General features: G+C 49.4%; 1 protein-coding gene and 1 long non-coding RNA gene across 3 annotated transcripts in view; one reads left to right on the top strand and one right to left on the bottom strand.

The window, feature by feature from the left end:
• Positions 1-186: 186 nt before the first annotated feature.
• The window catches only part of NIPAL4 (NIPA like domain containing 4), a 14,364-nt gene continuing 737 nt past the window's right edge, over positions 187-13,813 (bottom strand). Inside the window, exons 2-6 of one of the 2 annotated variants that reach the window (XM_082379131.1) lie at positions 11,014-11,253; positions 7,723-7,779; positions 6,456-6,546; positions 4,062-4,222; positions 187-2,712 (exon numbers count right to left, since the gene is read on the bottom strand). In XM_082379131.1, coding sequence (XP_082235257.1) covers positions 2,084-2,712; positions 4,062-4,222; positions 6,456-6,546; positions 7,723-7,779; positions 11,014-11,253 — 1,178 coding nt within the window. In that variant the 3' untranslated portion in view covers positions 187-2,083. The remainder of the gene's footprint in view (positions 2,713-4,061; positions 4,223-6,455; positions 6,547-7,722; positions 7,780-11,013; positions 11,254-13,813) is intronic. The other variant, XM_082379132.1, reaches the window with a different exon arrangement.
• LOC309622890 overlaps positions 11,642-13,813 on the top strand; it is a 23,687-nt gene continuing 21,515 nt past the window's right edge. Inside the window, exon 1 of the long non-coding RNA XR_014241191.1 lies at positions 11,642-13,638. This is a non-coding gene — a long non-coding RNA (uncharacterized lncRNA). The remainder of the gene's footprint in view (positions 13,639-13,813) is intronic.

The following is a 13,813-nucleotide window of genomic DNA, read 5'->3' as shown; positions in this document are numbered from 1 at the left end:
GATGGGTGACTTCTACTGACGCTATTCCCCAAACAGCCTTTCCCTCTCTAGTGAAGGCGTGGCTGTAGAAGGCACTGGAGGGACTTCCTTGGCAGCCGGAACTCTCCAGAGACTGGGGACTGGCCCCCCGGCACTAGAGGAACCAGCTTAATTGTTCCGTGTCCAAGGAAAGCCAAGATGTAAGTATCAAGTAAACACACTCAGAGGTCTTTATTCCTGACCCTGCGGACCACGCTCTCAGGGCCTTCAGATTACGGTCATTCTCAAGATCCAACATGTTGCATTGATTTTCGTTACAGAGAGAAATCCACATTCATTAAAAACTGTGGCTTTGAGGCTGGCGGTGCAGGAAGCCAGTCTGTTCCTTGGAGCTCCAAGGCCAGCAACAGTTTGGCCTGGGCTTGGCTATGCTTAGGGCACAGGACGTAAACACAGGCACGGGTGTGGAGTTACACAGGGCAGGCTCTGCACCAGCTCAAGGGCTGAGGGCCAGGTCTTTCCTCCTCCTTTACAGATACACTGGCTCCCTTACCTCCCTGTCAATGGTCCTCGTATCAACTCTCACATTCTTGCTGCTGGAGAGAAGACAGGAAGGGAGGGGATATTAATTATATCTCTCTCCAGCTGCTCTTGTTTTTTTGACTGCCTCTGGTCAAATGTGAGGGGACCAAAGGCAGTCCCCAAAGCAGGTGGTGGTGGAGCAGTTGTGACACACTGCTTCCCAGTGTGGGCAGCTCGTCAGTGGAGCTGGGGACTTGGTGGCGATCTGGTCAACAGGCAGAATGCACCCCGTGCCGACCTTACACCCCCGACTTGGTCACGGAAGTTCAGAGCTGATCCCACTGGCCAAGCCTCTAAGGCTTCAGCCCAGAAGTTACCCTGAGGGGACTTCCCTGGTGGTCCAGTGGTTCAGACTCTGCACTTCCACTTCAGGGGGTGCGGGTTCCATCCCTGGTCAGGGAACTAAGATCCCACATGCCGCGTGGTGTGTCCAAAAAAAAAAAAAAAAAGTTACCCAGGGCCTTTTCCACCTGGGTTCTTGGTTCGCCACCAGAGTAAACACCAAAGTTAGCCCCTGGTTTCCAGAGAGCCTGTGTCTGCTTTCCTGACTGCTCCTCACTCGTCTCCCCATCTCCCCAAATCATATTTTGGTTTACTCCTTGAGGAAAAGGAAAGTGCATTCTGCTCGACAACCAGGCTACTTTTAAGAGCAGTGCAATCGCTGTTCTCGTTGGAGAGTGAGGCAAAATGAAACACTGGGCTTGGCCAGCAGAGCTTGGCTGGGAAGCACCTTTTGTTGTTGTTGTGTTGTTTTGAGTTCTTAGATGACTGCCTGAATGTCTCCATGACTGACTCCGTAGGATGTATGTAGAGAGGGCGGGGTGGGGAAGGGGTGGGGTGGATGGAAACAGATGCTGACCTCCAGGCTGGCTGCTCCGGGAATGGGGCTGGTGGAAGTGTTTCCCTGAGACGTCAGGTGGCTTTCACAGTAAGCAGGTCAGCTGAGGTCTTGCCTCTGTCTCCGAAGTTGAGGTGGCAAATGCAACAAGACATTTTACAATAATTGTGTGTCTGTTGGTTCTGGATGGGAGGCGTGGCGAGTTGCTCTCTGGGCCTCGGAGGGCCAGCTGCACTTCAGCCTTGGGCTCAGGAACGGTGAGTCGGGCTCAGGAACGGTGAATCAGTCTCAGGAGGAGAATCAGTGCAAGGGATTTCCTGATGACCAACATTTCAGGGAAGTTCTTGGCTTGTGCTACATTCAACAGATCAAATCCTATCTTCCTCCCAACAACACAGAGATGGCACCGAGGAAACAAGTAGGACGGGAGGTCCAGGGGACCTGCTGGCACCAATGTGAAGTAGGGTATTTGGTCACTGAGGCTGTGTTTCCAGGAGGTTCTACCGCCACTGCTCACTGGGTAGGGATTTTTCTCCCGGAAACAGCAGTGAGGTATAAATGAACGTCTCAAGAAAAGAGAGGCCACTGGTAAGAGGAGTTGTGTTGAAAATAACCAGGTGGCTCTGAAATTGAGCAGTCAGGCTGTACCACAGGGCTCATCCTCTCACTCATGTATTCCAAGCTTTACGAATGGATTATGAATACTTCGGGCTTCTTTTCTGGTGATGGGGTGCTGGAGAGTTCTATATTGTCCACAAGAACATTCTTGTCTTCAAGTCTAATAATGCTGGGCTCTGGGGCGGGAGCGGGGGTTGGGTTTTTGTGCATGTGGGGCAGGCTGGTGTGGCTGATGTCCAGGTCTTTGAAAGAGTGAAGCATGAACACACCCAGGATGATGGTGACAAAGCCAGAGAGGGTGCCCGCTATGTCCACGGCCGACATGCTGTACCACTCCTTGAAGAGGACGATGGAGGAGGTCACCACCAACGAGGTGAAGAACACGTAGTAGATGGGGAACACCAGGGAGGTATTAAAGATGTCCAGCGCCTTGTTGAGGAAATTGACCTGAGTGCTGAGCGAAAGTGCCAGCACGAGGGACAGGATGTAGGGGAGAGGGTGCCGCACAACTGGCAGCCCCTGGAAGAGGTTCTTAATGGTGATGCCCAGACCCTTGACGGCGGACACGGAGAAGGTCCCGATCACAGAGCAGATGACGATGTAGATGAGGATATTCCTTTGTCCATAACGTGGGGCGATGATGAAGATGAGGATGAGGCAGGACACCAGCAGAAGCACAGCAAACACGATGTACCCTTTGGGGGGATGGAGACAGGTAACCTGACCTGGGAGGATGCCAGCAGCCTCTAGAGCCCCCCACCCATGGCAACGTGTTGTCTCATTAAGAACCTAGGCTTGGGGGACTTCCCTGGTGGCGCAGTGGTTGAGAATCTGCCTGCCAATGCAGGGGACACGGGTTCGGGCCCTGGTCTGGGAAGATCCCACATGCCGCGGAGCAACTGGGCCCATGAGCCACAACTACTGAGCCTGTGCGTCTGGAGCCTGTGCTCCGCAACAAGAGAGGCCGCGATAGTGAGAGGCCCGCGCACCGCGATGAAGAGTGGCCCCCACTTGCCGCAACTAGAGAAAGCCCTCGCACAGAAACGAAGACCCAACACAACCATAAATAAATAAATAAATAAATAAATAAATAAATAAAAATTGTATAACTTAAAAAAAAAAAGGAACAGAATGGAGCTGTTCTGTATAAAAAAAAAAAGAACCTAGGCTTGGGACTTCCCTAGCAGTCCAGTGGTTAGGACTCTGTGCTTCCAACGCAGGGGGCGCTGGTTTGATCCCTGGTCAGGGAACTAAGATCCTACATGCCACCTGGTGTGGCCAAAAAAATTAAAAACAAAAAAAAGAGAACGTGGGCTCTGGAGTCAAACATGGGTCCCAGTTCCAGCAACACAACTTTTTAATAACTTGTACAAATTATTAATTAAACCCCCAAGACCTCAGTTTCCTCTTTGTAAAATAGGATTAATATTAGGACCTTCCTCATAGGAGCTTTTTTGTGGGATTAAATTAATACACGCAACTGACGGAATGCCACCCCTCCCATTTACATGTTGAGTCCTAATCCCTAATGAGATGGTATTTGGAGGTGATGTCTTTGGGAGGTGATTCAGGCATGAGGGTAGAGCCCTCAGGAAGGGAATACTGCCCTTATAAAAGGGACTCCAGAGAGCTCCTTTGCCCTCTACACCAGGTGAGGACACAGCAAGAAGCTGGCCATCTATGAACAAAATCTTTCGGGCCTTGATGCAGGACTTGATCGTGACCCCCAGAACTGTGAAACATAAATGTCTGTTGTTTATAAGCCACCCAGTCTATGATATTCTGTTAAAACAACCTGAACTAAGACAATGCAAACAAAGCATTTAGAACAGTACCTGGCACATAACAAATACATAATAATAGCAGCCATACCTATCAGACTGGGAACCTGTAAGCTAGCCTCAGTACCAGCCCATCAACTTTCCTCCCTGAGCTTGCTTCCTCCTCCTCCACATGGCAGCACCTGAGATGGCCAGAACCCAGTCAGACCTTTAACATGGTTCATGCCCAGTGCTTTCCTGCTCACTGGGAGCCTGGAGCCTACCTGTGTCTTTCATTTTGGCAGCCATCTCCATGACGGTGGTGATCTTCTCTTCCTCGGGGGCGTGTATCACCATCACTGTGCTGCCGGCCACACAGACCGCACAGCCCAGCTTCCCCAGCAGGTTCAGACTCTCTCCCAGGAAATATGAGGAAAGGATCGCACTGCATGTGAAAGTGGAGAAAGGGATTACAGCAGCCAGCCCAGTCCCAGCGTCCTGGAGAAAAGTGAGGGCTGAGCAAGGGCTCACTACTCTCACACGTGGAAGCTTTTCTAGACCCCTAGGAAATGTGTGAGATAGAAACTTATTTAGGGGTGGGTTATAGTGTGGGCTGGAGGAATCGACAACACACATGTGAATTTCTTTCATTTTAGAGATGGACAATATCCCCAAAGAGAAGAGTTGGAAGACCCCTTCAAAGCACTCTTGTCTAACTTCCTACCCAATGAGCACATCTTCTCTTAACATTGCAAACAGAAGGCTTTCAGCCTTGGCTTGTATACCTCTGGTGGCAAGCAGCTCCCCCCTTCACAAGGCAAATGAATCCATTGTAGGTTCATTCTATTATTAACCCAAAATATGGTAGTTTCTACTCATCCCATATCTATTCCTTGAGCCATACAAAACAAATCCATTCCTTCTTCCATTTGTGTATGCCAATATAAACAACCACAGTGACACTTGGGCACACTTTACATACTAGATATTGTGCTAAGAACTTCCCATTTATTATCTCACTAACATCTTGCAACTCTGAGAAGTAAAATATACTTATGTCCATTTTATAGATGAGAAAACTGAGTCCCATAGAAGCTTAAATGATGGCAAGATCATACAACTGGTAAGAGATGAGCCAGGATTTGAACTCAAGTTCTGTCTAATTATAAAGCCTATGGTTTTCCCGCTACACCTCACTGAGAAGAATTCTCCTGACTACCTTGAGTCTTTTCTGGACAAAACACCTCCAGTTCCTTGCTGTTCCTTGGTGATGTGACTTTCATTCCCGTCACATCCTCCAAATGAGCCAGCAAAGGTGAAGGAAGAAGGGTGGTGAGACAAGACAGGTATAATCGCTGGGGCATGCTTCTGTTTCTTTAAAAAGGTGGCATTAGTTTAGGGCAAAATCTGTTGGCTGACCTAAGGTAACCCAATGAGCCTCATGAGTCCTGCTTACAGGTATCAGGAAAGAGGGGATTGATGTCTAACTTCCTTTGAATGTCTCCCATCTCTCCTCTAAAACCCCCAAAAACACTTTACCCACAACGCCTGTCCACCAGCACCCGGTAGCACTAGCAAAGGCAGAGGTCACACAGTGGAGGGTCCCCTGCTGCTCCCAACTTCCTGGGATGGGAATCTGTAAACTAATCAGATACGCAGTACTGGTATCACAGCTACATCAGCCAACCGTGCCATGTGAGTCATGGCTCTATCTGGTTTTTGACTGCATAAATGCTGCAGAATCGTCATCAAGCTGGTAAAACAAAACAGGAAATTACAGGTACTGGGTGCGGTGGGCTGGGGACTTACCGGGGCTCCAAGGTTAGGGTGACAATCAGAGCCAGCTTCAAATGGGGCTCAGGACCCCCACAGAGGAACTGTGTTTGTAGCTCAGGAGGAACGGGGCAATGGGAAGCACACACATTTAATATCAGCTATCTTTAATACCATCAAACATTTTCCAGGCAATGGGGCCTAGTGGTTAAGCACCCAGACTCTGAAATTAGACTGCCTGGGAGGGAATCCTGGCCCAGCCTCCTGGGACCTGGGTGACCTTGGCCAAGATGCTTAACCTCCCTTGGCCTCAGGTCTCCCCTCCTCTCTAATTAGTAGGGATGCTGTGAGGATTAAACGAGTGAATCCATTTAGAACATTTAGCACAGAGTAAACCCTCCACAGATGTTAGCTGTGGTTACTCTTCAGTGCCAGTTCTGTACTATGCACTTTCTGTGCATCTCATTTAGTCCTTAAATCAATGTCTTCATGCAGGTATTATGAACATCCCCACTTAGCAGATGGGAAATTGAGGCTTAGAGTAGTTAAGTGACCTGCCATGTAACTACAAAGTGGCAGAGATAAGGTTAGAACCCAGGGAGGGTTAATCTAGGGCTTGTACTTTCAACTTGTGTGCTTCTCCTATTGGGGCACCAAAACACTGACATGAGACATTCAGCCTGGTGGCAGGGGAAGTCCTTCCACCTGGTTTGGGCTTGGCCTGCCCCTTCACTGCCCAGGCAGCAAACAACCCAAGGGTGTGGAGCTCTGAACAGCACACTGCCTCTTTCTGGAAGCTGGGACTGACCCAGGTCCTTGATTGCAAGTAGCAATTGACCCCATGTGCAGTTCCGGGCATCAACAAACTGAAAATAGGAAGAGACAGCAAGAGAGGTGACAACAACCTTATGAGGATACTCAGCGCTCCCAGTGGTGTGACGACTGTCGCAGGAGCAAACGCATAGGCCCCAAAGTTGGCAATTTCTCCGGCAGCCACTAGGAAATTAAGGGGGAAAAGAGGTCACAGTGGCTCCGATGCGCCATCTCCAGCCCAAATGAATCTGGGTGGAGACGGCTTCATTCAGTGTTCAACCATTCACAGAATCCCAGACCAGCATTCCTTAAAATGCCCATCCTTATGCTCTCTCCCTGCAGAATCTGATCTGAAGGTCAGGCCCAGATGATCCTGACCAAATCCTCCCATGTTAAAGATAGGGAGGTGGCCTAGAGTCCAGGGTCACATGGTGCCTTCTGGTTCTTGAGGTCCCTTGGCTTCTAGCCTAGGCACGGTTAAATGTATCTCAGGGACTGCCAATGATTGGTCTGTATCTTTAAGGTAAGCTCTAGAAAGTGTTAATTATCAAATAAAGAAACAGCTACAGTTATTGATTCTCCAGGTACCAAATGGTCCATGGAGCCGTCTTTCCCAGAGGAGTTATGGATAGTCTAGATTGACAGGCAGGTGGTTACAAAGTCAGACATTCCCAAAGGGCCTACTTCTCCCCATATGAGTTTCCAGTTTGCAGACTCCTGCAAGTGCCTCTTCTGTCTCCCTGCTCGTAGGGAATGACCTGGGTCTGCCCTTTGAAAGCAGATGATGAATGTGATAACTCTGGCTAAGACAGGGATCAAAACCTGACTTAGGGGATTACAAATAGAAAGCTGGCTAATTTTCCACCCCAAAGAATTAGGGATTGAAAGCCAGAGAGGGTGGGTGGAAAGGAATGTGTGAATGTGAAAATGTGGGCAAACCTTAGGTGGCAGACCAGCCATGTTCTAAGTGAGCCAACAATTGCTTGTGGAATGGGGTAGCTGACTCAGGAGTCCCAGGCTGTGCCCTGCAGGAGTCCAGGAGACTCCAGCGGGCCGTCGTAGCTCCCTGAATTTCAAGGGAAGTTGAGAAATTACACCTTTATCACTACCAGCTCTGTACAAAGCTCTCTGGGGACAGATGCTTTATGGATGAAAGACTGACTTTGGATGGAGAAAGTGACCTGAGATGCAGGTAAAAATGTTCTACCTGCAAAGACTGTTTAGATTCTCCCCCTAGAAATCTGGGCCTTGGATTCATATTTTGCACAGTAGAGACAGAAATGCCCCATCCACCCCTCCTTTCATCTCTGCCTCTGTCATCAATAGGGCACTGTCCTTAGTAGCAAAGAACCCACTTACTGGTGAGAAATCCAGCCCACCACATTGTGTCCTTCAGGTAGCCGTAGCCTCCGTCCACTGTAGAAAGGAATGGGCATGAAGTTAGAGGTTGGCCGTACTTCCTCAGGACCTTTCCTTCCCTACCTTCACTCGCCAGTCTCTAAGGGGTCAGTATATGTCAGCTGTGGTGAGTTCTCCAGGCTTGCTTCTGGGCCCTGCCCTGGGTGAGCTCATCCCTTCCAAAGTCTTAAATTCCATCTAGATACCCTATTTCATATATGCACCCTGATCCTTTCTTCTTAGCCCTGATGTATATCCAGTTGCTTACTTGACAACTCTTAGGTCTCGCACAGGCATCTCAAACTCTGTCCTAAATGGAACTCTTGATTTTTAAATGCTCCCCACCCACTAAATGAAGCTCAGTAAGCGGCACCTCCGTGTACCTAGTTGCTTAAGCCAGAAACCAGGGAATCACACCTGACCCTCCCACTACTCCACCTTCTGCATCCATTTCATCCCGCTGATTCTGTCTCCAAAATGCATTTCACGTGTGTCCACTCCACTGCCACCACCCAACTCCCAGGCACTATCACCTCTGGTCTGGGTTGAGGCAACCGCCTCCTAGGACTCCTCTGGTTCTTCTCTTGTCCCTTTATAATCCATTCCTTTCATAGTAGCCAGGAGTCTTTTAAGAATTATGTCACTCCTCAGCTTCTAGCTGGCCAGTGGCTTCGAAATGCTCTTAGGATAAAGACCAGAATCCCTAACAAGCCTGTTCATAGTACTGACCCTGCTCACTTCTCCAAAGGCATCTCCTGCCACACTTCCTACTACAGTCTAGCCGCTCAGGCTGTCTCTGAGTTCTGCAAAAATGATGAGCTCTTTTTGGCCTTAAGGCCTTTGCCATGTGCTTTTCCGTGTTTGGAATAGTCTTCTTAACAATATTTGCCTATATCTACACTTACTCTACAGGTCTCTGCTTGAATGTTGCTTCCACTAAAATGCCCTCCCTGGTCCCCTTATCTTTATTGTTTCCTCTTGGGATTCTCTCTCGCCACACTCAGTTCTTCTCCTTAATGACACTTGTCATTTATAATTTGAATTGATCTATTTATTTTCTGAAATTTCCCCCACTAAAATGGAAGCTCCATGTAGCCTAGAATTGTGTCTGCTTTGTTCACATGATGGACTCAGAGCCTGGCACATGGTCAATACGCAGTATCAGCGATGAGGATGAGGATGATGATGATTAGGGTGGGTTTTAGACAGTTTCGTGAAAAGCCCAAACTTGTATGTTGCTTTTTGTGAATGCCCATTTTTCTAAGATGGTCTTTAACTTTCATCAGGTTCCGCAAGCAGTCAGAATCTCCCATAAAAGTTAAGTGCTCTGAGAGCATTTTACTCTGAGTTGAAATCTCCGAAGATATTGAAAGAGCAGATTGGAGAAAAAATTGATTCCAGGGAAGCTGCCTTTCTGAATGGTCAATGATACTTGCTCTGCTCTCTCCTGAGTGGAAGCAGCTATTTTTCTGGCACTCTGGGAGGTCTCTGGCCTTTCAAACCCTTGTCCAGAAGAGGAGATAGGGCAGCAATGACCACTGATCCTGACTTCATGCCCACACCTCACAGCTCTCCATTTTAGAGCACACCCGGCTCTAGTCCTGGGTATCCAACTGTCTGTCAGGCTCTCCCACTTAGATCACAGTAAAACTAATACTAGTGCTTACTCCATGCTAAGCATCTTTCTAAACATATCTTCACAACAAGATATAGCTGGAACTATTCCTATCCCCATTTTTTCAGATGAGGAAACTGAGGCAGAAAGACTATTTTTCTTGCCCAGGATCATATCACCTGGAATTGAGGAGCTAGAATTGGAACACAAATAGTCTGCTTCCAAAGCTCAGTGTCCCATAGAACATTAAACTGAACACGTCCAAACCTGAACACATCGTCTTCCTGTAAACCTGCTCCTCCTGCTTTCTTTGTCTCAGAAAATAGCACCATCATCTCCCCAGTTGCTCAAAGCAGAGAGCTCTGAGTCACCTTGACTCATTTTTTCATCCTCCCTTTGGGGCCAGGCAACACCAAACCCAAACCCAGTAAGTCCTACCTTCAAAATCTATCTCTGGACTTCACCACTTGTCTCCATTCCCACTGCAATTTCCTGGCCCAAGTTCTGTTGTTTTTCTCCCCAAATTGGTCTCCCACCCTCCAGTCTTGTCCCCTAATCCACTCTGCACCCAGCAACCAGAGATCTTTTCAAATCGTAAATCGAACTATGTCACTCTCCTACCTAAAACCTTTGTCACTTACAATTACACTCAAACTCTGGAGCCCAGTTTACAAGACCTTTCATGAGCTGGCCCTCACCCCATCTCTTACCCCTCCATGCTCTAGCCATCCTGAGACAGTTTCAGCTTCTAATATCACTCATGCTCTCTCACCCCTGGGCCTTTGCACATGCTGTTCTTTCTACCTGGAATATTACTTCTTTCTCTTCTCCCCTCACCTTTTTATCTCCACATCATGTAGGTCTCAGCTTCTAAATCAACTCTTACAGAAAACCTCCCCTACCCCCCAAGCCTGGCTTTACATGCCCCTCCAAAATATTGCCATAGCATTCTGCATTTTCCCCATGATAGCATTTAACATGCTACAGAACAACTGTTTATCGACTTGCCTGTCTCTCCCACTCAACTCAATGCCCCACAAGGGCACTGTGTCCCCAGGTCTAGCACGGCACCTGGCACACAGCAGGTACACAATGAATGATGATTAAATGAACAAATTTTTTAACATAGGATTCCTTTTCTCAACAATTGTTTCATGGATACACGTCTTATTTTTCAAACAAGCAAATCCCTGTGGGCAGAGACTCAGTAATTCTTTTGTAGCCTATAAAGGAGCTCAGATTGATAGTACGTGAGGACGCACCAGCGTCTGACATTGTTCTGGGCAAAGGTATTATATTCCCATTCTGTAGGGAAATTGTGACTTGCCTATGATGACACAACTGGTAAGAAATAAAACCAGGACTAGACCTGGGGTTTCTGATTCTTGGCCCTGAGACTTTTCCCTGTCTTCACCCCAATTAACTGATCATGTAGTTCTCAGGAACTATTGGATTATAAAGGAAGGTCTCCTGTTGTTGGTGGATCGACCCCCCAACGGGACTGACAATGAGCCTTTTGTGCCTATCTAGGACAGGTTCTCAAACTGCTACAGTGGACCCCATGAAGGGAGGTTCACAGGGCTGGCCGAGGGCTCGCCGCCCAGCACCCCATCCACCCCCGCCCCCCAGGAGCCTACCAGCCCGCGTGGCACCAGAGGCCACCAGTCGCTGGAGGCCCTTCTTCTTGAGGATGACGCTGGTGCCGATGAGGAAGCTGGACAGCAAGGCCAGCCCCAGGCCGACGTAGAAGCTGTAGTTCTGCCTGAACCTCTCCTGCCAGCTGTTGGAGATGGCACTGCTGGGCACCTCGGGGCTGAGGTCACCGACGATCCGGCACAGGACTTGTTGGGAGGAGCAGTACAGGCTGATCAGGGAACCTAGGGAAGACCACGGTGAGAGTCACGCTGGGGACATTTGCATGCAGGCTAGGGACTTTATCTTCGTGAACTCATCAAGTGCTTCCAACCATGTGTCAGATAAGTGCTGTCTTTGATTCCCATTTCATAGATGTGGAAATGGAGGCCATGAGAGGTCAGGAAGCTTGCGTAAGAACACAGGCTGTCTGACTCCAGAACTCCAGCACCTCACCACTAAGCCAGACTGATGCCCCCCACATACCACGCAGGGTCCCCGCAGCTCTCAGTCCTCATCGAATCCAACCTCCCGGCCTCCACAGGAATCCCCTCCCAGCCTCTGGGCACATGGGCCTCCAACAGCTCAGGATCACACAGGGATTCTCCCCTCCCAGAGGCCTCTTCACTTACGTATCCCTAACAGCAGCCACAGTGCAGAGTCCTGACAGGTAACAGGAGGGAGTGAGGCTGGAGTCCACAGACCCTCCTAGGCCTGAAGATGATGAAATACGAGCATCCTTGTTTGTCAGAACCGACCATCCCCAGGCCTTACTTCGAAGACCTCTGGTGCTTGTGGTCAGGGCTGAGGCCTCCTTCAGGCCTCAGAGGGATCGGTGTCCCCGCCACCCCACGCAGGATCTGTCTTTAGCTCTCCTTCCAAGTCCTAGAGCCCACGAGAGTCAATCAGTTCTCATGCCCTTGAGCCAGCACACCCTTGCTGGCTCTTCTGGCACAAATACCAAGGACAACAGGACAAACTTGGGCATGAGGGGCAGACCCTCAGTCAGAAGAACTAAGCTGCCCAAGTTCAAGGAAACAGTACAAAGCACAGGCAATAATCCTCTGGCACTCCCAGGGCCCAGCACCCTGGGGCTTCTCAGGAGCACCCCTACCATGGAAACGGCAGAGTGGTCATGCCCAGGGTTTTAGCTGAAGAAACTGGGGCCCTGATAAGCTTGGTAACCTGCCTAAGGCTACACTGGTGGTAAGTGGTGAAGCCAGAATTGCTTCCCTAGCACATATAATGCCTAAGTTCATGCTCTCAGTTACACACACACACACACAGCAGGTGGCAAGGGGGATGGGGTTTCGTTTAGCCTCTTGAAGGTTACCTTAAAACATGAGCTCCCTGCTAACATTTAAAAATCGGGAGATTTCCCATGAAAGTCCAGCTTCAGGGCTGCCTTTGCTTACTCTGCTGGGCACACCGTCCCATAGGCAACAGTTGGCTGTGGCTCAGCAGTGGTTTCGCCCCTAGACAGGACGTGCTCTTTGAGATTCCCCTGAGTCCACACCTGGCTCCCTTCAGTCATTTGGTTATGTGCTTGGCCCTTATAAGCACCTGAGTTTGTGACCTTTGGTGGTAGAAGGTCTTTTTCAAACTGTGGGTCACAAAGACCCAGGCTCGTGGGCCAAGGATGTAGGCCCGGGCCAGGCACTTCTCCTCGAACCAAGCTAGATCTCTAGGCCTGCACCAGAAGGGCCCAAAGTCCAAAAGGTCAGGCAGCTTTAGCTTTGGCATATCTAGAGCACAGAGTGGCATTCTGGTGTAACAAAGTAAGGGCGCTGTTGACCTTTCTTCCATGGCACAGAAGCATGGAACAGCAGAGCTGGAAGAGCCCTTAGAAGGCATCCTGTCTAACCCTCTTTCTTTTCAACTGGGGAAACTGAGGCCCTGAGATGGGGAAGGATTTGCTTGAGCCTCATAAAAGCCTGGTGGCAAAGCTGGGTCTGGAACCCACCAGGGGATGCCCATGTGTCTTTTGCAGTGGGAGACCTCTCTTTCCAACACCTGTGTCACAATCCAGAGAAGATGAGACGAGAAACCATCTGGGTCCCTAATCAGAGTTGTTCTGACTGCTCACTCCTGTTCCTCAGTTAGGGCAAGAGTCAAATCCTGGGAGTTCCCTGAGTTCAGGAAAAGAGCCAGAACCTGGGAGGATGTGGGCCAAGGAGGGCAACTCCCAAGAGGAAGGCCAAGCCCATTTCCACCCCCTTCCCCCGCCCTCCTGAAGGTTCATCTCCAGCAGGTGGAGCCAAAGGGTGGGCTTGGCTCTTTGGGGGAGGCCTGAGGCATCGAAGGGGCACAGTGCCCTCCATCAAGTCAAGTCCTCCCACAGGGGTAAAAAGAAAAGGAGAGAGGGCTGACGGCCAAAGGAAATCCAGTTCTGAGGAGGGTGCCCATCTTGACAAATGGGTGTGGGGCCAGATGATTCCTGCTTCCCTTCCAGAATATGCTAAGACTGGGGAACATGTTTTTCCCCAGGGGAAGACGAGGCTGAAAACGGATTGCATCATTGTTCAGAAAACCAAGGCCAGCCAACACCCAACAGGCCCGCTTTGAAAGCTTCACTGAAGAAGAGAAGTTAGAAAAACAGGGCTATCCCACAGGCTGCATACCAAGACCAGGTAGGAAAATGGAGAAATACCAAGAAAGGAGATGAGCACAGTACAGGTTTTAGAATCCAAGAGTCCTGGTTCTATATTCCACTTCCCCACTGTTTTACCTTGAGCAAGTTAATCCGACTTTTCAGAGCCGCATTTTCCCTACCTCCAGAATGGTGACAGTAAGGTAATAATATCT

Source organism: Balaenoptera borealis, assembly GCF_965194805.1.
Source record: "Balaenoptera borealis genome assembly, chromosome: 2".
NCBI lineage: Eukaryota > Metazoa > Chordata > Mammalia > Artiodactyla > Balaenopteridae > Balaenoptera > Balaenoptera borealis.
This window is presented reverse-complemented; position numbering and strand designations above follow the sequence as displayed.